Genomic DNA, 24,266 nt, shown 5'->3' with positions numbered 1-24,266 from the left:
AGGTGTCAGAGTGAGATGTGTTTGTTTTTTTTTTGTTGTCTCTATTTTTCTTAATTCTTCCATCATGTTTCCTTCCTTTCCTTTCCTCTCTTCCCTCTTAAGCTTTATCATTTCCCTCATCATTTCTTCTCACCTCCCCCTCTCCCTGTTTGCAGCTGATTAAGGTTAAGGTCTTTCCTGTCAGTAGGGATTTTTCTATCTACCTCATAGTCGTAAATTTAGTTCAGTAATTATATCATCGTTACCTTTTTTTTAAATTATTATGTTCATTTTAATTATTTACATATGCTGCTACTCTCACTTTCACATATATAGGCGTTTGTTCTTCCTTTCAGACACATTATCTCCCCGCCGTCTCTCACACACGCAGAAACACACACACTCACACACCCGAGACGGTGTACAGAGTGTCCTAAATCATACGTTGCTACGGCAACAGTGCAGCAACACATCAGGAAGATGACGAGAGAGAGAGAGACAGACAAGAAGCAGAGCAGCCAGATCTGAGGAGCTATGAGATGAATTGATAAACACGAGAACAAGGGAGAGAGAAATAAAGGCAGTGACAGAGGGTGTATGGAAAAGAGGAGAGACTGAGAGGAAAAAGAGGGAGGAGAAAGGAAATTAAGACAAACAGAGAAGTGAGGAAAAGAGTAATGAAAGGGGTGAGACTGAATGGTCAGAAGGAGAGGATGGAAAAATAAATTAAAGCGAGGAAAGAGAGAAGGGAAAGAGTAGAGGTAGGTAGCAGAGACAGAAAAATGAGAGATCCCTCTACCTGTCTTATGTTTAACCACATTTTGCATGATGACACACACACACACACACACACACACACAAGGCAGCTGGTTAAGAATACTTATGCACACAAATGTCTATGTCTGGACAAGGAAACACACACACACACACACACACACACACACACACACAAGGCAGCTGGTTAAGAATACTTATGCACACAAATGTCTATGTCTGGACAAGGAAACACACACACACACACACACACACACACACTCTATAATCTACACCAATGTGTGATTTCTTTCTCTTCAAATCAGGGAGCAAATGGTAAATGGACTTGTTCTTATATAGCGCCTTTCTAGTCTTCTGACTACTCAAGGCGCTTTCACACTACTTGCGACATTCACCCATTCACACAGACATTCACACTGATGGTGGTGGACTTCTACAAACCATCTAATCTAATCATTCACACCACATTTACACACCCATGCGCAGCACGGGGAGCAATTCGGGGTTCAGTGTCTTGCCCAAGAAGGGGAGATGGGGATCGAACTGCCAATCTCTTGAATGGAGGACGACCCACTCTACCACTAAGCCACAGCCGCCCCTAAGCAGTAGCCATTAAAGTAGAATAGAGCAAAGGAAATGGAATATAAATGCATATGAATTTACTTTATATGCAGATGATACTCAACACTACATCACACACACAAGCTGAAAGAAATACCAGTCTGGAAACGAGAAAGAGAATCGAGACACCTGAATTGCTGCCCACATCTCTGATTTTGAAGGTGTCAATTTGAACAATCCTGCACTGATCCAGTTTACCAATAGATCATAATGGCCTACTGAGCTAATTAGGAGGTAGGGTAGGACCTGCTACCTCAAATGTATACTTGTGATGACAGCCATTTAATCAGCTGATACATATGAAAAGGATGTATCTAAACTGAAACAGACTGTTCCAACCTGACACGATTGGTCGTTGCGCCCAAATCATATTTCTGATCAGCTAAATAATTATAATGTGTCTTAGGGCGCACTCACACTGTCCTTCTGCACCGGGCCCCGGGCTTTAGGGTACTTGTCCCCCCCCCTCTCTCTCCCCCCAGGCCCGTTGGTACTCACACTACCTGGGCCTCACGCAAATGCTTCATGCTGTCCAAACATCATCACACCGTAACACGTCACACGCATTGATTGACGTCATCGCGATGCGTTGCTTTGTTTACAAATCTTTCCATAGACCTCAGAGTTTTTGTGCGTCTTGTCGACTGTTTTTGAATATTTTCATCCAAACAAATCTGCAGTAAACACTCCACCTCCGCATCACACCAACGTGAACCTTTCGCCGCCATTGTTTTAAATGTCCGTGCATGGTCCCTCCTTCTATTTTCTATGTCCGTGCGCACTTGTACGAGCACGTCCGAACAGGCGCACATAAATGACGTCAGAACCGCCATAGGCGTCGTGCTCGTACATGTGCAAACGCGCTCTACAAAAGCCCACCTCTCCCAAACGGGCCGTGGACGGCCAGGTGGCCGCAGTCATGCGCGGAGCGGGTGCACTCACACTGGTCAAACGCACTAGGCTTGACCCGAAAAAACGGTTTTGGCGCGGTGCGGAAGGACAGTGTGGGTGCGCCCTTAATATGACATTACTTAAAGTTTCAGTATGTAGGATTTTCTGGCATCTAGCTGTGAAGATTCCCTTTTTTGCCAAGCATGTAAGAGAAGTACGGTGGCCAACGCAAATATGTGAATGGCCCCAGCTACTAATATAGCACTACTATCAATTTTTGTAGTACTTATGACTTGATTTAATTTGATGATTATTTAACAGATTTGTTGATTTAATATCTAATCAAGACAATACGTCAGAGGTTAATGACAAATGTGAATCAAGTCTGACAGACCCAAGTTGCAGCTCCCTGGCACTAAACAGTATTGCAATTATTTCTTCAGTGTGAGTCCTCTAAAGACACGCTACTCTTCCAAATTCAATACATTTTTATCACTGGCTATGTGCGTTCAAATAAATGCTTATAAATGTAAACTGGCAGGTCAGCCGAGGTCAGCAGATGAGCACAAGAAATTACATCATGGAGGAGGACGCATCTGTTTGTTTGATCAGCACTGTTCCATGTGACCGAGCAAGTGTGTTCATGTGCTTGTGTGTGTGCATGTGCGCATGTGTGTGTTGAAAATGCTTGCTAGCTTCTAATTAGCTGAGTGATTAAAAGGACATGATACGATGGAGAAGTAGTTCACACAAACACAAAATCCGTGCAGGCAGTTCACACAGACCAAAGTGCGCGCACACACACACACACACAAATGCCCGTTGACATTGAAGGACATGAATTTGGATGACTGGCCTCTGTCAGCGATGTGTACTGACCATACACAACACACAAACACGTAAGTTGTACTTATATACTCATAAGGACCCTTAGGAGGACCACAATCATTACTTAACCTTTAACCTGAAGCCTAATCCATGTACAAATGTTGTCCCAAATCCCAACTCGTACACCTGTTCCCAGTTCCTTATATTTACATCCTTGTGTAGTAGAAACACAGGAACACACACACACACTTGATTTACCACCAGCTCTGTCTCAAGGCCAGTATTGACGGCTATAAAATTTAGTTCATCGGTCTCCTACACGTCAAACTAAAATGAAATGCAGGGCCACCCTCGAAGGTTAAAACAACTAAAACATGATTGCTGTAGACCTTGAGTAGGTTAAATTTACTGTGGGTATTTATGCTAACATGGATTCTCCTGACATTTGAGATTTTCTTATTCAGTTTCTTTAGCCTCTTTTAGTGGCTGCACCATTGCATCAGATCGACATCATTACATACTCATGTCCAATTTAGCCTGAGGTATAAAACAATTCATTTTACGCAAAATAAGGACTCAAAAGTAGTCAGGGAACGATTGATGCAGGCTTTATTTCTGACACACCGGGTAAATTATTAAGACAACCTCTCTGTCACTTGAGCTAGGCGAGCCGGTTGTCTGTCCTGATGGCGAGCGCGATAAGGGCATCTAGGTCGTCGGTTAAATCCAGGGGATCAAGGAGGTCCTGTATAATGGCAGCGAGCCCCTTCAGAAACACATCGTAAAGCGGCATGTGATCCCACCCACTTTCCGCTGCTACGGTGTGGAAGCGGATGGTGTAGTTGCACACAGAGCCGCTGCCCTGCTTTAAACTGGACAGTTCAGTTGAAATAAACTGAAAATTGCTCCTGAGGGAGGAAAAACAACAGGCAAAAATTACACTGATTAAATAATAGTCTACGAAAGTTACACAAATGGACGTCACTCACATGGAGGAAAAGAACAAAAGGTTACAAACAAAACCCATGCTGCACAGAGCTAATGAAAACTTTAAATCAAAATCACTCCAAGAGGAGGAAAAATAAAGGCACTTAATGAAACTTGCTACACAAACTTGACTAAAAACTCTTCGTCATAGGTGCTCAAAAAATCAGAAATATAAAAGAGTTAATACTTAGTGACAAGACAAGGCTGGAGGTACACGATGAGACCATATACTCTGGCAAGAAGACGAGAAGACGAGGACTATATACAAATGAGGGAGGGTGACACAGGTGAACATTGTCAAGTAATCAGGGAACACAGCAGACCGGTGACACGGGAGGAAGGGCAAGTGACCTGAAACGAGAGGAGGATTACTTTTTTCAAAATAAAACATGAATTTCACAAGAAAAAAAAACAAGACAGGACACCTCTCACTGCAGTGTGACAGAGTCTTCGAACAAACGTGGCTCTGGCAGAAATAGAGGGAAGGAACAAATGGCTAAGACAGAAGCCTAAATCCAAGCCTATAATAACTTCTCGATGAAAATACACAAAAAAATGTGCGTAATTTCAATTAAATTCAATTCAATTTTATTTATAGTGCCAAATCATAACAAAAGTTATCTCAGGACACTTTACAGAGTAGGTAAAGACCACACTCTATGACTTATTTATGATTTACAGAGACCCAACAATTCCCCCGTAGAGTACGGTGGCAACGAAAACCTTCACTATAACAGACAGGAACGTCAGACAGACCCAGCTCTGTGGAGGACGCACATCTGTCTGCACCGGAGAGAGGAAGAGAATGAGAGAGAGAGAGAGAAAAGACGGACAGATGGACAGAGAGAGACAAAGACAGAGACAAAGACAGAGACAGACACACTTCCAGTAACTATAATAATATCTATAGTAATGTGAATATGACTTATTAATACAGCAGAATAGTAGAAACAAGCACAGCTAACGTGATAGATTATAAGAGTAGCAGGAATCGTCATGCAGGACCACGGCAGCAGGCACCACCACCATCAGCAGAGACCTGCGAGACGACAAAGCACAAACAACTCCGGGGAAGAAGTTGAATTAGTAAAATGCATTGATGAGACATGAATGTTACAGACAGAGAGGAGAGAAGCTCAGGGTATCAGGAAAAGTATTATCCCCCGGCAGACTAGGCCTATAGCAGCATCATTAAGCAGAACAAAATCAGCATAACTAACCATAAGTTATTGATGGTGAAGACAAAAAAATCAACACATAAATGTATCCACCAAACATCATCGATGTCATGTTTTTTTATTTCATGAATTGTGACACTTACTTCATCATGAACTCACTACTGTTACATCCTGTATTATGGACAATCGCAATTATGCTCTACAAACACTACTGAGTTTAATATGTTGAAAATTGTGGGTATTTTGAAGGACATCAAGACTATGTCCTTCATTCATTCACATGAGGGCATGGGACTGTGAAGAGCTAATGGCAGCTACTGGCGTTGTGTAGGTGTGTGTGACGACTTAAAAACAATTGTGACTGCAATGCTGCAATAGCATCAGTTATATCAGAACTGGAGGGTTTCTTTATTGTAAAGAAGAGCAAGAGTGGCATTGAAGGTTTTTCTCAATGGAAAAAATGTTTTTTTCTCTTTTCTCCTGACTGGCTTCAGCAAGGGTCTAATTTAGCAACTGGAAAAGTCATTGGAGTTAGCCCATGATACTGTAAAGCATGGGTGTCAAACTAATCCAGTAAAGGGCCGTGTGGCTGCAGGTTTTCATTGCAACCAATCAAAAACACACCTGGTCCAACAAACCAACTGTGTGAAGACAGTTCAGGTGATTGAGTAAGTAGAGTCAAGTGTGTTCTTGCTTGGTTGGAATGAAAACCTGCAGCCACACGGCCCTTTACTGGATCGGTTTGACACCAATGCTGTAGATGGTGATAGACGGATCACCTGCCAAGCATTTTGCCTGCCCTGTTCCAAACAGTGTCCAGTGATGGCTTCTCAGATTGTTCTGTTACTAACACAACCTTCAGTTGTTTTTGCCCATTTCACTGGACTGTTGACGACTTCTTGTATCATCACTTTGACCTTGTACTTCTCTCCAGGTATTGGTTACGCCTCCATTGTGATTGTGTCCCTGCTGAATATCTACTACATCGTCATCCTGGCCTGGGGTGTCTACTACCTGTTCCAGGTAGGTTTGGGAAAAACTAACTTTTGATGGCATTAAAAAAAGTTGAATTTTTTCTTCCTATAACTTCAATCACAAATTACTTTGTCTTTGTACTGTAGAAATACTCAAGGACATTTTTATCAGGGCTCTGGAACTTCTTATTATTGCCCCTATTGTACGTACTGACTAGCTGAAATGAGAGTGTTGTAGGGTTTTTACAGTAAAAAAAATAGTCTTAGGATCAGTGAAATGAACAGTTGATGATAACATGCGTTTTGCCAGCTGGGCTAGGCATTGTAATTTGTGTTCAGGTACTTGCATGGACCATGTTAGAGTGAATGATTCCACTTAGGGCATGACCACCTACCATAGACAAAAAGAAATATACTGTGAAGCCAGCCAGCATTTCCCAAACCAAAGTTGTGCCTCAAATATAACTCCTTCTTTTTTGTGCATTCAGTGTTTTCAGCCGGAGCTGCCATGGGCCAAGTGCAATCAGCCCTGGAACACCAATAGCTGCATCGAAGACACACATCGCATGAACAAAACCCTTTGGACGGCTGCCAACACCACCAACTTCACCTCCCCTGTAACCGAGTTCTGGGAGTGAGTTACATAAGAGCACATATACATGCTCAGTTGCATAACTATGCAACCTTTTCATGTTATGATGTGTCATGTTTAGTTAAGGTGCAGTTTTATTATATGGTACCCTTTCACTTTTTGTTGGGCAAGGTAGACATTAAACTAAATTAATTACAAGGACCTAAACTAGACCTGGAAATTCAAAGTCTGAATACCAAAGACTACAGAGTTGGTGTGGTTGGTGACCCCACCAAAGGCAACCTGTTCAACTGTCCAAAGGAAGTTGCTCATATATCAGTTTTTATCATTTGACATACACTGTGTGAACCACCCACTCGATTGACTTGAAATTGGCTCTAGCTTCCTGTCACCATACCATGATAATTGCATAAGTGCTGTGAGTGAGTTGCACAGATGGATCCACACGTTTATAGAGCTTTCCTTTAACTTTGCAGACGTAATGTGCTGGGTATCACCAGTGGAATAGATGACATCGGTCCTGTTAAATGGGACCTGGCTTTGTGTTTACTGCTTGTCTGGGTCATCTGCTTCTTCTGCATCTGGAAGGGAGTCAAGTCCACTGGCAAGGTACTGTAAAAAAGATGTTCCTGTTTGTCCTGTACTTAATGTTTTTATTAAGCTACTGGTTGTGATTTGCAGTTTAAAGAACATTGCAAAAGCTAACTTGTCCAGTTACATCATTGTTTTATAATGATGATGCTGTGGTGACGCTCATATGACTTGATCACTGTGGTCTTACCAAGAGAATAATAAGGGCTATGTTTAATCTAAGCTCAGGGCAATGCACATTTACAAGGTCTGGGGGGGCTAAGAAAGCAGCAAATGCTGTGCTGTTTAATGTGTTGAAATCCCCTTTTTTCTCTGTTTAATAAAAGACAAATGGATTGTTTTTTGAGCCCATACATCAAAAATGATTGAAATGGATGAAAAAATAACATTATAAATAGCCATAACTGCTGTGTTTCAAAGGGTTCTGTGTTCATTAACAGACAAGGCTGGATTTTTGTGGAGAACTGACTTAGTTGAACAAACATTTCTGAGGCAGAAGTTCTCAAAAGAAAGAATAGGATACTGTTAGGGCAACATCTGGTTACACTTTCCTGTCATACTTCCTCCCAGAGATGCCTTGCTTAACAGCAGCATTTCCTCAAATGTATACCTGACTTTTAAGACTGGGAAAGGAAGCAAGGGTTGGACATATTTCAATGTACAGTTGTATGTGTTGAAAATGTACACTCAGTCTTTTTTTTTTTTTTAAGATTATCTTCAGGCATTTATTCAAGCCCTTATTAGATATGACAGACAGGAAATGGGGTGAGAGAAAGAGGGGGAGACATGCAGCAAAGGGCCGCAAGTCGAAGACAAACCCGCGGCTGCTGCCTCGAGGACCTTCAGCCTCTTTACATGGGACGACTGCTCTAACCACTGTGCCACCGGCCTCCCCACACACAGTCTTTTAGATCCCAAATGCATGCAGGGGAATTCAGCAGTGGTTACTTTTTTGCACAGTATTGCAGGTTGGATGTCACCTTTGTTGAATGCATAAAGGGAACATTTCAGAGCATGTTCAATTGGTCTTACAGCATCAGCAACAACAACAACAACAACAACAACCCACTGGAGACCAGAGGTAGCCCAATCAATCCCAGACTGCTCTTTTTATAAGCTTAACGCTATTTATTGATTGGTTGGGCCTGATAAATGCTCTCTGGTCTCTCCAAGTTGTAAATCTGGTAATAAAGTCACTCCTGTAAGGCCAAGTGTGGTCACCGCTTAGCAAATAACAGATGCCGATAAACTGCTATTGATTGAAGTGACAGCCAGTGGTCTGTTCTTGTCATAATCCAGAAACAACTTCCAGAGTTCACACATTGGTTAAACAAAATCCCGTCATGACACCAAATATATTAACTATTAGATCAAATTACAAATTTAAATTAATGTTGTGGCAAAGACAGACCATTCCTGAAACTCAAGTTCACAAACACTCAAGTTCACTAAAGTCTTCAACTGTAGAATAACCCTGAGGATTTAGTGTTTCCATAATGTGTGACCTTGCTATTCTGTATTGTGATCTCCCTCAGGTTGTCTATATCACAGCCACGTTCCCATTTGTCATGCTCATCGTGCTGTTGGTCCGTGGTGTGACACTGCCAGGTGCTTCTGCAGGCATCCTGTTCTATCTCTACCCTGACCTTGCACGTTTGAAGGACCCAGAGGTAGGTGCACCTGTGCTGCCTAAGTGAGAAAACCCCATCACTCGCTCCTGTTATAGTCACTTTATTCAAGCCAAACATCCGTGCGAGCTGCTCCCTGTTGAACAAGTCTGGCTGCACATGAAGTGTCCGAAATTTAATTGAAAAAGGTGGCCTCTATGAATCCATTGGTAGTATACAAGAAATTATGCTACCTTAAGAGGTAGTACATTCAATAATTTCAGGTATACAACAGTTTAGTCAAAACAGAAATACTACAATAGATTTCTACAGACCCTGACTTCCCTAGTCCTAGAATGATAAGCGGCGCATTCTGACATAGCGTATTGGATAGTTCAAGCTATGCGTGACTACCCACGACTTAACTCCCGCCCCGTTAGCTCTTCTACGCATCACTGATGCCCTATGCTTCCCATCATCAGCAGGCCTCAGCCTTTTTTCCCCAATCTCTTCCCTTGCTTGATAGGTGTGGATTGATGCCGGCACCCAGATCTTCTTCTCCTATGCCATCTGTTTGGGGGCCATGACATCCTTGGGGAGCTACAACAAGTACAAATACAACTGCTACAGGTGAGGCATCAGTTTTCAGGGAGGGGGTTAGCTGCAGGGGAGAGAGGGGAGTTAAGGGATCCTTGTGTGTTCATTAACAAATCCTCCTCATGACATATGTGTGACATAGGGACTGTTTGCTGCTGGGAGCCCTCAACAGTGGTACCAGTTTTGTGTCTGGCTTCGCAATATTTTCCGTCCTGGGCTTCATGGCACAAGAGCAAGGGGTGGACATTGCTGATGTGGCAGAGTCAGGTACGAGGGTTCTATAAAGGCAGCAGTGATGGTGGGCGCTGCTTCCTGGTTAACAAATTTAATAACAGTAATTACAAAGAAAAACAGCAACGAATCCCAAAAGAGAATTATTTTCGAATTGAATGGTAACTTGGTCTTACATGGATTCCTTGAACAATGACAAATGACGGCATCTGAATATGGAAGTTTCCGCAATCAAACACTACTTGACGAAAGCATAATGTGAGAAGCATTTTGCTCGTCTTTTTTTGGCGCATCATTAGATTAAAACAAGTTGGATGGATAAGAACCTAGGGTTAGGGTTTTTGAAGGGCAAGAGTTGGAGACATTAAGAGACATTAGAAAAAATAAGCTAGAATTTACACTTACAACTAGCAGTGTGCATCTTGTGCCAGTTTGCTGTATTAAACATGGTCAGGTCCCAAGGGGGTTCCTCTTTTACCTACATTTGACAAACTGATGTCACCATTGTTGTGGTTCCTAGCTATTTGAGTCACACATTGGCATATGGGGTTATCAGTTGTTTCTAGACATTATTTTTTCTTTTTCTATAACTAATTCACTTTAAGGCCAAGAGCCATGAAATAAGTGACACACATAACCCAATCCCAGAAGTCCACGTTACACACATACTACTAAACATTTAGTAAAACAAAAGACATTTATGAAACACGTCCATTCATGATTACATGAGACTTACATAAAGGTTTTTCGAAAAAACTTTCACGCAGCCGCAAGTCCCAACATGGACTTAAGGTATATGTTTTACAGTATGGGCCTATAGTGTTGCCTTATTATATTTTACAATCACTCTATGGAGCTGCAAATGCAGCTTTTGTTTTGTTTTACATATCCCAAAGCAGATTAAGGATGAATGTTTGCACTTTCTTTTAAAAATACACTCAAGATTGCACTCAAAGAAAGGAGTTAACACACAAACAGAGAACTGAAAGCTGTTTTTCAGAACCACTATTGGGAATTGTTTGGAAATGTTGAATCTCCTCTTTTCTGGATTTCACATCCTTCTGTTACAAACATAAGATTTCTTGTTTGACATCAAATCAGACACAAACTTGAATCTTGTCCATTTTGCTGATTACAGAACAATGATGGTGTTAGCGTCAAGTGCTAACAGGCTTCATCTGTCGCCCAGAGGTCATCCAGGTTTACAAAAGCAAATTAAGATTAGGGCATTATGCAAACTTAAAACGCTGTGTATGTTGCCAGCCCAGTCGATATGAATATTGGACAATTTTGTCTTATCCAATATCAACATTGTGTTTGGTGAGTGGGTTGATGCTCCACGGGTTACCAAGAAATAGAAATGTATATCAGAGAAACTAGAACTTGGAATATTGAACTCAGTTGTTAATGAAGAGGTAAATTTTCCAGCCTGAAAAGGTGTTTCCATTAAACCTACGAATATAGTTATTGGAAGTCTAAGAACACCAAAGGTCTGCTTTAACTGTGGCTGATTGTTTTTAAAGTACATGACAAGTACATGAATGCTATCAGCATGCAAGATAATGCTGACTGAATTCACAGTTGTTGTTTTCACAGTGCAATAAAAGCACACATGCTACGACTTCTGTTGACCCCAGAGACTGTCATAAAAAGATAAAAATATCTTAAAATCTAGGTTTTAGTTGTAGTATTTTACGTTTTGTACAGTCAAATAATTGTTTATCATACTGTTTATTGGGGAGTTAATATACTCGATCAATGTTCTGCTTGCATTTCCCGTCTCAGGGAATGGAAGTTGGTGCTATTTTTTGAGTCAACGTGGTGTTTGGTTGGATGCCTTGTCATAGCTTGCAAAGAAAACTGAACATACTTTATCTTGCTATCAGCTGCAATGCTGTTTTTGCTGATACGGCTGTTTCCTTGTTTCTTAACGCCTGTTTTACAGTTCCCAATGTAGCATCAACTTCAAATTAAACCTCAGGGAAAGAAAGGCCTTTGCTTTTTATTTGACATCCCAGTTTGCATCTGCTGCTCTCTTACTACGGCCATTTTGTATTATCTCATAGAGAGGAGGATCATGCTAAAAAAGTAAAGAATGCAAAATGGCTAGAGTGACGTGGGTGTTATTTCTGAAACTAATACCTGATTTACTTTTCTAGCTGTTGATTGTCTTTCAGCTGGTGAATCAAGCATAAGTAGGTTCAATATTGCATGTAATTGCTGCAATGTTTACAGCCTTTTTGTCAACTTAACTCCACACAGCACATATAGTAGTTGCGATTCACCACACATCCATGTATAGTATTCTTCACAATTACTCTCATGACTTGCTTCCACAGTGATGCAGTTACACGATACTCTTATTTACATAGATAACTATTTACATTACATATTAAACTCTACATGTTCATTATTATTGTTCTGTTTTCCTTGTAATGTGTCATTGTAAATGGTATGAAATGCATACAGCTAGTGTGATAAGTAATGTTTACAAGTAACAGGTAAGTACAGATTTGTATTAGATATATGTAATACCTATTTACAGATAATAGTTAAATATACATAACACACACACACAAACACACACACACACACACATATATTTGCAGTATTGTAGCCCAGGTTTGATCATGGGTTCACATGTTGTTTTGCATCTCCATTGTTGGGTTGTCGAGTTTTTTTCTTCCCACAAGGAAGAAAGAAGAATGTAATCATGATACTAATGTTGCCTCCCCCTACCCCCTGTCTCTTTTCTTACCCCCCACCCTCCTCCTCTGCAGGTCCCGGATTAGCATTCATTGCCTACCCAAAGGCTGTATCCATGATGCCTTTTCCTACAGTCTGGGCAGTCCTCTTCTTCATCATGCTGCTGCTGCTTGGCCTCGACAGTCAGGTTAGCAGCAACATGAACTCTTACACATGTACAGCTATTATCAAAGTAGAACTTAAAGCACATTAGGGATTGAGGTCTGCTAATGTGTATGTTAGCGAACAAGAAGAAAAATGTCTTCCATTGCGTAAATATATATATATATATGTGTGTTTGGAGCTCTTTTCCAAAACGCTTTAAATCCATTTTAATAGTTTTCAGGAAAATTACATTTTTTAACCCAGACCCACACATTTGGTTAATATTCAATGTATCTCGTCAGAATGGTTTTTATGGCTCAGTCTGAACATGTTGAACGGACGGACAAAACAGAAACCTCTGCCGCTTCAGAGCGCCGCCATGTTGGATCGCATAGAACGCTCACTGAATTCTGATTGGTCGAGAGGACGTATCGCATTCTGGCTAAAAATAGGTTTGGCGCTGGTCGCGGTTTGGAAAGGAACTGCATCTTGAGACCATTTTAAACAAGGAAATATAGAGATTTGGCAGAAACACTGATGAAGCAGTGAAAAGGTTCTGTATACAGCAAAGTGGCTCAAACTCATTTTTTTTAAATTTGGCTTTTATCTCGTTTTGGAAAAGAGCTCTTCATATATATATATATATATATACTTCAGGGACTTTCTACTTCGACTTCTAGTGGCCCTAGTATTCATAGCATGAGCATTGGAGGAAGTCATGTGACAGTATGAAGATCCCTAGAGACTGTTAAGGGAGGAGTTCGGGGTAGATGGAAGGGTAAACAAACAAACATATGACTTTCAGGAGACCCTGATCCTGTCCTGTGTGAAACCAGACATTGACTTTTTTTAAGTTAACCAATGTAACGACTTTAGTGCGTAACTACGTCAAGGACTAGCCTCCAAAACAAACACAGCCTCCTCTTTTTAACCCAAACCATGACCTTTCCCTAAACTTCACCCATCAGTTTGGTTTCCTAAACTTAACATAGTCGTTCCACTTCACAACGTTAACCTTGTGCTTAAAACGGCGAGCGTTTCACAACATTAAATAGAAAAGTCATATATGTGAAGCTTCTTTAGCCAAATTCAGACATGAGAGCCTGTAATGTGACATCAGTGATGCTTTTATTTGCCAAATGAAACTAAAAGGTTGAGAACAGATATTAAGATAGTAGTTTGTTAGTATAAAAAAGCAGCCCATGTTACCAGTGGATCTTTAATGCACCCTTTGCTGTTTTATAACACCACTGTGTCTCTGTGTCACCCTGTAGTTTGTGGAAGTGGAAGGGCAGATCACATCACTGGTGGATCTGTATCCGTCCTTCCTACGGAAGGGTTACCGCAGAGAGATCTTCATCGCTATCATCTGCTTCATAAGCTACCTGCTTGGACTCACCATGGTTACCAAGGTAACAAGGCCAAGCTATTCGGGGAAACAGCACCATTTGGATAGACTTGTCTCTCACAATTACAGTACTTATCCAGTAAAAAACTGACCTCAATTCAGGTCCTGGCCCACAGCTCAATACACCAGGAACAACAGTCTAGGACAGTTATTAGTGTCATTCCCTCGGGGATATGACAGCGGGCTATTTATATTGTCAAGTCATGAGAATTGAACTTCCTTTCCCTCTTCTGGTATTAATATATACAGTAGACCTGACTTAGCTTTTCCATTATTTTCTCCCCCTCCTCTTCTATTTCTGTCTCGTGTCTGTTTTTCTCATCAAGTCCAACTTCTTTCCATCATGTCCTCTCCTATGCTTCGCCTCTTTCTCTATAATCCATCTTCCTTGTTCTCTTTTCTCTCTTTTTGTTTCTTATACTTACTTCACCCATGTTCATCAACCTATTGTCATACTTTGACATTTCCTTTACCTTGAATTATTCAGACACATCATTGTCATGTATCTTCTCCTGTCCTGTGGCAAGACTTGGACTTGGATTGTAGACTTTTTGACTTTCCAGATCACACACTAAATCACAAAGTAATTTGTCATAGCATTGCAAAGTTGGCTGTGAGAAAGGTCTATTGAGGCTTTATTGAGGCTCAAAGTTTGAATTTTTGACTGCAGTGAAGGCACTATTAGGTCAATAATTGTTTTGTGACACCGGCATCCAGTGCCTAAATTGTTCGTCCAAGTTTGTTTGTCCATGAGAGACGTCTCCAAGAGAGACCACCAACATTGTGCCACACCTACCGCCTCTGTGACTGCAATTTGGAAAGAAATTTGTGACAAGAAAATGTTACCCTGTATTACACTCCATCAAACTCCATTAAACCAGACAAATTGACTTGAACAGATGTGACGATAGATCATTGCTACAAGTTTCATAAAACCCAAGACCTATACCTGATTCCTTGCACTTTCTATGCACAGAGCACGAACATACATCTCAAATGAAAGGTTGCTAAGTGCCAGCATTTTTGAAAAACAACCATGAATACCAGATAACTATCTTGACTGGAACTGCTGGGTCACACAGTGCAGTCAGTATGACACTTCCCTGTGTAAAATACTCCATTTCCATTAAGCTACATGCTAATTTCTAATACGTACTTTAAAACAGGAAACACCAAGATAAAGTATCTGTAGGTTAAGTGTTTCTGTCCACATAATGTATCAGATCTTTCCATTAAATCTCCTCTCTCATTCTGTCTCCACAATAATCATACTTCCACCCATCATCATCACTATCTTCTTCGTCCATCCTCACCCTCTCCTTCCTCTCAAACCCGGTCTCACACAACTCATGTGTAGTCTTAAAATATCTCCGTTTGCCCATTATACATTTGAATGATCATCAAGAATTAGGTGTTAAATGTACAAGCTTATGCATTTTAGTGAATGTTCCTAAAGCTCAGTGCATTGAGGAGGACGAAACTGAAACTGTATGCACTATAATGCACATGAATATAGAAATCACAGCATAGGTTTTTCTATTTATAATGCAATGAAAATATTGCCACACAAGTGTCTATTTAACCCTGATTGTCCATCTGTCTCATTGCAGGGTGGCATGTATGTTTTCCAGCTGTTTGATTACTATGCAGCTAGCGGTGTGTGCCTTCTGTGGGTGGCATTCTTTGAATGTATAGCTGTTGCCTGGGTTTATGGTGAGTGAAATACAACTATCTTATTCACACTAACATCCTGACACTTATTCTTCTCTTACACTTTATTCTTGTTGTTAGGTTAAAATGTTTTTGTATAGTTGTACTGTCGTTATTTGCTGCTCTGTGTGCCCTGAATTGCCCCCCGGGGACAAATAAAGTTTTTTGAATTTGAATTTGAATTTGATCTTGAGGCTGTAGGAGGTATACTTAAAGTGAAATTCAGGCTTAGAATCATCCCAATCGTCTTTTTCGGCAAATACACACATTAAATAAGCCATCGAGACAATTTTTTTCGTGTAACAACTATTAACGGAGATATCCTGGACAGTCGCTAACAGACGATAACAGCAGAATGCTGTTTTTAACCACTAATACTGCTAAAAATAACACCAAACCTCTGCAGTAGCATGAAACGTGTCCTTATACATTAACCGAAGCACCAACAACGTAGTTAGTGAACCCTGAGTTTTTTTAAAAGAGTGTTTTGAAAGACTTACCAACTGGCCCAGGTAGCAGCTCCTCTCATAGTAAAGTCCATTCAAGTCAATTACCAAATGCAATCCAAAAGGAATTGAGCCCTAGATGCTTCGGTGAATGTGTATTGACTCTTATCATGCTACTGCAGAGGTTTGGTGTTATTTTGAGGTGTTTAATGCGTTCACCCTGCTGCTCCGAGCTAATCAGTGTTAGCTGCATTCGGCTGTTAGCGACTGTTACCTACTGTCTGGGATATCTCCGTTAATAGTTGTTACACGAAAAAAATTGTCTCGATGGCATATTTGCTGAGTGTATTTGGCCAGACCCTGGGATGATTTTACGCCAGAATTTCAATCTGATAATTTAGAAGCCAACTTTTGCGCACAGGAAATTGCAATGACTCCATGCACCGAATGTGATTTCCGGTTGTCTTTGCACTCTCTCAAAGGGCACTTCGGGATAGATAATTGCAGCACAGCAAAGTCCATTTAGAGAGATCAGATCTTTCTAATAAGACCATATGCCCATTGCTGGGAACTGTAAATTAAAACATTTTTTTATACTTGTCCTTCATGCAGTAGTAGTTTTCAATACACATTGGATATAGACAGTTAACTTTTAGGATAATGTTTTGCTGTATTTTGTTGAGGTACGTACAGACTAGAACCATTTTATGGAAGTAAAAACTGAATCTACAGAAGCAAGAATACATCTAAGATGTAACAAACTTCAGTTAATCCCAATATTAGCATCCAAGACTCCAAATTTGGATTATGCCCTTTGTTATTGTACTGAATTGAATTGCCTCTGTGTTTGAAATGTGCTCCATAAATAATTTGCCCTGCTTTTTAATTGTTGTGAAACAAGTGAAATCTCCCTCAATAAAGTATTTCTATTCTAAATGAGTAATTTATTTGCAAAATGATAATAACTAATAAGAAGGTATTTCACTGTCTTCACAGGCGTTGATAATTTCTATGATGCACTTGAGGACATGCTTGGCTACAGACCAAATGCTTGGATGAAATGGAGCTGGACAGTTATCACTCCTTTACTGTGCATGGTAAGAACTTGCCTTTATTGTAGTGAACAGAAATCATGCGTGCAGAAAACTTCTTCTTCCTCTTGTTCTACAACAACTGCTTTCTGAAGCATGTCCTTCCTGAAACTAGATGTCACATGTTCACATTTCTTAAAGAGATATGTCACCGTTTCAAATTGGTCATTTTACTTGATATTTAATATACAATATTTGTCTTGTGTAGGGACTCTCGTCATGCTACTGCAGAGGTTTGGTTTATTCTGAGCAATATTAGTGGTTAAAAAAGCCGTTTTAATGCCTTCACCGTAATACCCCTAGCTAATCAGTGTTAGCCACATTTAGCTGTTAGCGACTCTCTGGGATTTCTCCGTTTATTGTTGTTACGCCAAAATTTCACTTTAAGTATAATTGGTTTGCTTTGAATTAGGCTTAAAATATATGTTCCTCTTCATCTCTAGGGCTGCTTTATCTTCTCCTTGGTCAAATACAAGCCATTGACGTACAACAAGGTCTACAAGTATCCTGACTGGGCCGTCGGAATAGGTTGGGCTCTGGCCTTGACTTCCATGATCTGCATCCCCATGGTGGTTGTCATCAAGATTATCAGATCTGATGGGCCGCTCATTGAGGTGGGTGCAGCAATGACACACTCAAAACACATGTAGGTTTTTCTTACGTGCTTTTGTTTTTTAGTTCTAATTTTAACCGGTCTTTTGTCCTTCTTCTCCATTTTGCTCACGCCATTCCTCTCTTTCAATTACCTTTTTTCCATCATTCCGTCTGTGGTTTGCCAACCCTCTTTCCTTTCCCCTCTTCACTCTCTCTTTCACCCCTTTTTCATCCTGCCCTTGTCTCATACTTTTCCAATCTATCCCTCCTTCCTTTGTTCTTTCCTGTAGAGGATTAAAGCGGTGGCAGCCCCGGTTCGTGGCGGGGCCAGCTCCCGTCCCAAAGACCACCGTGGCCTCAAAGAGCTCTCCTACCCGCTGGACCCCAATGGGAACAAGGGCCTGCTGATGAAGGCTCCCACCCACACCATTGTAGAAACCATGATGTAAAGGAATGAGGTGGAGGCTCTCCATGAGATCGCTCTCCTCTCCTCTCCTTTCCTCTCCTCTCCTCTAAAATGCTTCTAAAGCTAGCTAGTTTTCTGTCTATCTGTCTATCTGTCTGTCTGGTGGACTGATAAGGGTTTTAAGGATAAAAAAAAAGATCCAGTTTCAAATCTTGTAGGAATACTTTGGAAGTAGTTTGCTATTGGTGGGGTTTCTTAAGAGGGTAGCAATCACATTTCAAATCTATTTCTGAATTACTCATAATAACTGGTGCTGGTCATTTTTTTCCTATTTGTAAAATCCATGTGACTACTTGTCCCACTGTTGTCTTGTCTAAAGGCACGGTAGCACATTTTTGCAGGTAGGGTTATGTTTGTTCCACCGGCTACTTCAAACCAGTCGTTATTCGATAAAAGGAAGAACATGGTTTTGGAGTCTTGGAGTCAGACAGCAAATGTTTTCCCATAAATAATAATAATAATAATCACAGATCACCAAAAGCAATGTTTTGAGCTGTTCTTTGAGTATATGACAGCTCTTTGCCTGTGATACAATCAACAGGGTGCACTTTTCTGAGGCATGTGCCATAGGGTTTGACTTTGGCTCTTCAGCAGAGGCCCAGTTGAGGTTTTGTAAAAGGCACAACAGATACAATATCATTAATTTATGAACATGTTTTAACCCATATCACGGTTAGAAACTGGCAGGTAAGTTGCATTCAGTTATCAGATATTCTGAAAGAAAGTTTGTATTTCAGATGCACAAGACAAGTTTTTTCTTGAGACATAAGACCGAACTTACCAACCTAAATTTCAAAATGTTGATGTCACAGGGTATGTTTCCCAATCCCACAAATTGTAACATCCTGTAGATTGATTTGAAAAAAAGAGACGCATATATTGTTGATGCAGCCATGACAGCCGATGACCCTTATCAAACTAGGATCCTGGTTCCTAAATGCACCTTAGCACAAATATCCATATTTACTATCTTTCATAGCTATAAACTACGGGTCAAAGATTAAACTAGCACCGTGACTGTGTTGGGGAAACCCGCTCCTACACAAAGAGAGGTATCTGAAAGGATTTGAAGTGTGGAGGTTGAACCCTTGAGTGTGTTGTCTGTGGCGTACTGTACAGTAGTAGCTAATCAGTCTATCTATATCTATCTCTCTATCTATCTTTCTCTGTCCTAGACCAGTTTACAGTACATTAGTAACTGCACTAGGCACTCTTGGCTTACAATCTTTGATTGGATTTATTTTATTTTCTGCAGCGTAAGTTACATTATTATTAGTTTTTTGCTCTGTCGATGTTTAGATTTTTTTTATTAAGACTATAATGTTATTGGTATTCACTATTGATGATAATTACTGTAGTTTTACATAAAAGAAGGAACACTTCTTTCATCGGGTGAAAATACCAAGCTATTATACAAATCATACATTTACAGTGGCAGCCATTGTTGTACTAGCCCCATCGTTCATTTCTCCAGTGTTGGTCCTGCAAACAATTTCGTCTTAAGCAGCAAACAAACAAACAAACAACAGATTTTTCCCAAATATTTTCTCTGGTGGCAGTGTGGGACAAACATTCAGTGAGCAGTTCAATGCACAGTGGCAATTCTACAATGGCTCCATCTGTAAATTTGTAGGTGTTGGGGGTTTATAGCTTTTCCTCTTCTGTAAATACCAGGGGACAGTATTTAATTTGGATAAATTCAGCCAGACAGGGCACTGTGGCCAATGGTAAAATGTCAACTACACAATGACTCAAAGCAACTATTGGTTTGGTTACACTTTCAACAAAACCTGTCGACTCACCTGAGTGTCAAACTCCTTTCAAGACACTGTCAAATATGACATCTGGCTGCAGACAAACCAGAGCCAGTGAATGACAGAATTTGGACATGTTTTTCCCGCAGTTGCTTCACCTCGCTGAAAACGAGAGCTGAGAAGCTTCATTTCAAACAAGGAACCCCAACCGCTCGAAAAACGTTTCATAGGCAGTGAACGTTTTAGAATTTGTGCACATTGCAACTTAAATTTCTGAAAAGAAAATCAGACCTCACCTGCATATCTTATCCAAAAATACAGAAAGAGTGAGTCAAAGTGAGATTTTATTGCACCTTATTTGTACAATTTGGACATCATATCAAATGATGAGGCCAAAAAATACTGTCAATATCTTTTTATTCAGGGTCCCAATTAGCCTCCAAAAATGTCTGAATACTGTCAAAACCCTTAAGCTTTTAGCATTCAGTGCTTCTGTTCTCCCAAAAGCAAACATATTAAAATAGATCAAAATGTTAAATACTATTCATTCAAGTCAAATATGCAGGTATACGGTCCACATGCATTGCAGAAATTTGACTAACAACATCACATCAAAATTGATCGTGAGACCAGGGCCTCAGTTTTTGTGTCATCTAAGCTTGGATTTATTTTTTTTATGTCACTTTATTTAATTTCTTCAAATAGAATGAAGTAGTTCATATCATTAAAAGGGATTTGTGAAACCAAATCCACAGCAGACATCTATTTTCATACAGTAGCAAACATTTACTATATGAGTCGTCTTTGTACAGCTAAGCTCCCATCGCAGACCTCCCATTTAAATAAAGATTCAAAGCTCAATTTTAATCTTAAATTTTTTTGTACAGACCTGGTTCTGGATTCCCCTGAAGGATCTTTGCACTGAGTAAATAATGCAATTAAAGCTGAGTGAAGGTAAAAACAACAGCATCAGAAAAGTTAAATAAAATATATTCATGGCGTTTTGAAAACAGAAAATGCATAGAGCACCTAGATCACCATTTTGTCTACATGGTGCATTAATTAAACAATCGAAAATGGAAATAAATGTTAAATATTCTGGGGACTTAAAAGTTTCAATGTCAATAGCAGTGTTGAAAATTAAATATATGTTGCAAAGAAACAAAAATGAATAGAAAGATAACCTTCTTCCATACTCTCACGATTAAAAAAATATGTTTCTGTAGTGCTAAGATCCTTTTTCCGTTGGGGTAACATGGACCAGAAGTAATAACTAATGCATTCATTTATTGGTTTATTCTGCCTCGCTGTATATTTACGGTATGTACAAGTCCCTTTGCCTTGTTACACTCCCCTTCAGTTAGCCTTCGTAAACCTTCCCTTAACCTACGCTTAACCGATTTTTCTCAGAAATAAGGAATTTGCAAGAGAATCGAAGCATTAGCAATGCACAAGTTTTTACCGCCGAATGTCAAAATGTGAAAGTCACCTGCGGGTGAATGTTAAAGTTTCTGAAGATTTCTTTTTTTAGGGTTAATTTTTATTGATCTTGTTATATTTGAATTTAGCCATTTCTTGTTTTATTTTATTTGATTGTATGTCTGTCTGTCACATTTGCCTTTTGTATTCCAAATATAGTGTATTTGAACCTCTGTCATTGGAGTAACATGTACAACTATCAATCAAAAAAAGAAGCAAAAAAAAAAGAAGCTACGATTTGTTACGTGCAATACTTTGTAGAATACATTTATTTTTCTTGCTGTTTTTCCAAGAGGTGGTACTAACCTTTGAAGTAAAAACGATAGCCTGTGAATTCTTGATGAAGAAAATTTGAATCTTCAGGGTGCAGTTAAATTAAAACGCGCCACAAAATGTTCCGCATTGTGGAACTAAACCAAACTAAACTTCTACTCCATCAAAGATCTTGTGGTTTGAAAATGCACTGAGAATAAAACTAAAACCTTGTCACGTCAAACTGGATTTCTCAGTGAAATGCTACTTTTTATTTTTGTGACAGACTGCTAAGTTTGTGAGGGGTATGTAACACAGAAACACTGCCACTAAGCCCACCTTCTTTCTACCTGCCTATGTTTATCTCAGTACTGCTGTGTTGCTAAAAAATCAGGCAGCTTTCAAAAAGCACCTCCAAATTTCATAATTTTGAATCTACAACGCATCGGCAAAATCTGCAAAATCGAACCAGTACCAAGGCGGTATGCTAACGTTTTGACATGTTTTAAGGCGGTATGCTAACGTTTTGACATGTTTTAAGGCGGTATGCTAACGTTTTGACATGTTTTAAGGTGGTACGCTAACGTTTTGACATGTTTTAAGGCGGTATGCTAACGTTTTGACATGTTTTAAGGCGGTATGCTAACGTTTTGACCTGTTTTAAGGCGGTATAACACCTTGGAAGTAATTGTGGCTGCTTTTAGGAAGCCTGCCCCTCAGCAACAAAAGCAGTAAATCCAATAAAAAACAGATTACACCATATCAAATGTGGGCTTTTCTTTTAAAACCTTGTATGCAATTTCTACATTCTGCTTCTTCAGACATTTCTATCTTAATCCAACTCCACTTTGCCAAACCCTGCAACCTTAGTGCTTTATCAAAGAAACTGAAGAACCAAATTACATCTACAGAGGAACAGATAGCCGGATTTCAAATCCCATGTTTCATTACTGGTATGAAAACAACATCATATCTGTAGGATTTAGATTCTGATTGTCTATTTCTGTGATGTAGATGCAACATTAAACCATACAGTTGTGATCTTTTGGCTGTGTAGAGGTGACAACAAATGTTTTATCATTGTAGTCACTGTGATTGTGAAGGAAGATAGATGGGGCTCCATTTCCTTAATGAAAAGATTCTTCATTCTTTGGTTTGACGTTTGCAAAAGATGGCGTCCTTAATTCCTCAGAGAACCATACAGCAGTGAGGATGTCACCTAATTCAATTTTGGGCATTTTTAGCTTTGATTCAAGTTTTAACTTGTGCGGACAAGATCTTAACCATGACACAAAAGGCTATAACATCATCTTTCACTTTCACACAATGGGGATCTCAGCGCTAAGTCCTCTGGGAAATGGAGTGCCACTCATCCTCCCCATCCTCTGTTGCCAGACTCATTCTGATCATGGTCTCCAGTGACAATGCCTCTGTCTTTCCTGCATTATACTTTATGCCAGCCCTTCCCTTTTTGAGAATGTACATGAGAAAATGTTTTTTTAATTCTTGGTGGAGAAAAAAACATTTTTAAAAAGAATTTGAAAGGTTTTATTTTTTATTTCTATGGCCAACCTGTAAGCTAGGTAAAAAAAAATAAAAAAATATGTGTTTGAACAGGTTTTACCAAAGGTGTAAAACTTTTTTTTATTTCTTAATAAAAATGTGTCTTCAGAGAATGAACTATTGACTTTTCATTTGTATTATTCTTCAATATAAATGTATGAAGTACATACTCACACTGCTGACACACGCGCGCACACACACACACACACACACACATACAAAAATCATTCAATTCAAGTTCAATTTCTCAACTAGTGGCATTTCAGCCTGGTATTGCCAAAAGGCGTGTGAATGACACGCTATTTCTCAAGCCATCTCGCGTATAATTACAACGCATTTCATGATTTTTGCGTGTCATTTCACACCATTTAGTCTCAATTGACTTGTATTATGCAGAGATGGCGTTGTCATTTGACGCATAAATGTCATTGAGGGAAAACCCACGTGGTGGAGCTTTCTGTCAGAGGTTTTTTTTAAATCAATATTTCATGTGAAGGATGGCTGAAATGACGGGCGTTAAATGACACGCGAAAAGCTTAATATGCGTAGACATGCACTCGAAAAGTCATTAAAAGTGGCGTGCTATTTATACGCCCTCCCATGAGACCACGTAGGTGCATTTATATACCTACATCTCCCTGATGGCATTATAAACTATAATCATACAAAGCCTGCAATACTAAGGTATTCAAGCCAGCGCAGGAGGCTACGTTCCAGCACATTTCACTGGTGCCAGTTCTCCTTAAATATGTGAAAGTAGTCAGATGGGTTGGAAACTTGATTTGTGGCAATAACAATACCAG

The 24,266-nt window shown here is 39.9% G+C and overlaps 1 protein-coding gene across 2 annotated transcripts in view; it reads left to right on the top strand.

The window, feature by feature from the left end:
* The window catches only part of LOC310965579 (sodium- and chloride-dependent taurine transporter-like), a 39,491-nt gene extending 15,911 nt beyond the window's left edge, over positions 1-23,580 (top strand). The window contains exons 4-15 of one of the 2 annotated variants that reach the window (XM_083939264.1): positions 6,193-6,281; positions 6,721-6,866; positions 7,301-7,433; positions 8,951-9,085; positions 9,549-9,652; positions 9,762-9,886; positions 12,631-12,743; positions 13,975-14,112; positions 15,719-15,821; positions 17,261-17,361; positions 17,799-17,969; positions 18,240-23,580. In XM_083939264.1, the coding sequence (XP_083795390.1) occupies positions 6,193-6,281; positions 6,721-6,866; positions 7,301-7,433; positions 8,951-9,085; positions 9,549-9,652; positions 9,762-9,886; positions 12,631-12,743; positions 13,975-14,112; positions 15,719-15,821; positions 17,261-17,361; positions 17,799-17,969; positions 18,240-18,398 (1,517 nt within the window). In that variant the 3' untranslated portion in view covers positions 18,399-23,580. The remainder of the gene's footprint in view (positions 1-6,192; positions 6,282-6,720; positions 6,867-7,300; positions 7,434-8,950; positions 9,086-9,548; positions 9,653-9,761; positions 9,887-12,630; positions 12,744-13,974; positions 14,113-15,718; positions 15,822-17,260; positions 17,362-17,798; positions 17,970-18,239) is intronic. The other variant, XM_083939265.1, reaches the window with a different exon arrangement.
* The last annotated feature ends 686 nt before the right edge of the window (positions 23,581-24,266 follow it).

This window comes from Echiichthys vipera (assembly GCF_963691815.1).
Source record: "Echiichthys vipera genome assembly, chromosome: X".
Lineage (NCBI taxonomy): Eukaryota > Metazoa > Chordata > Actinopteri > Perciformes > Trachinidae > Echiichthys > Echiichthys vipera.
Note: the sequence above shows the minus strand (reverse complement) of the source record. Positions and strands in the feature narration are given on the sequence as shown.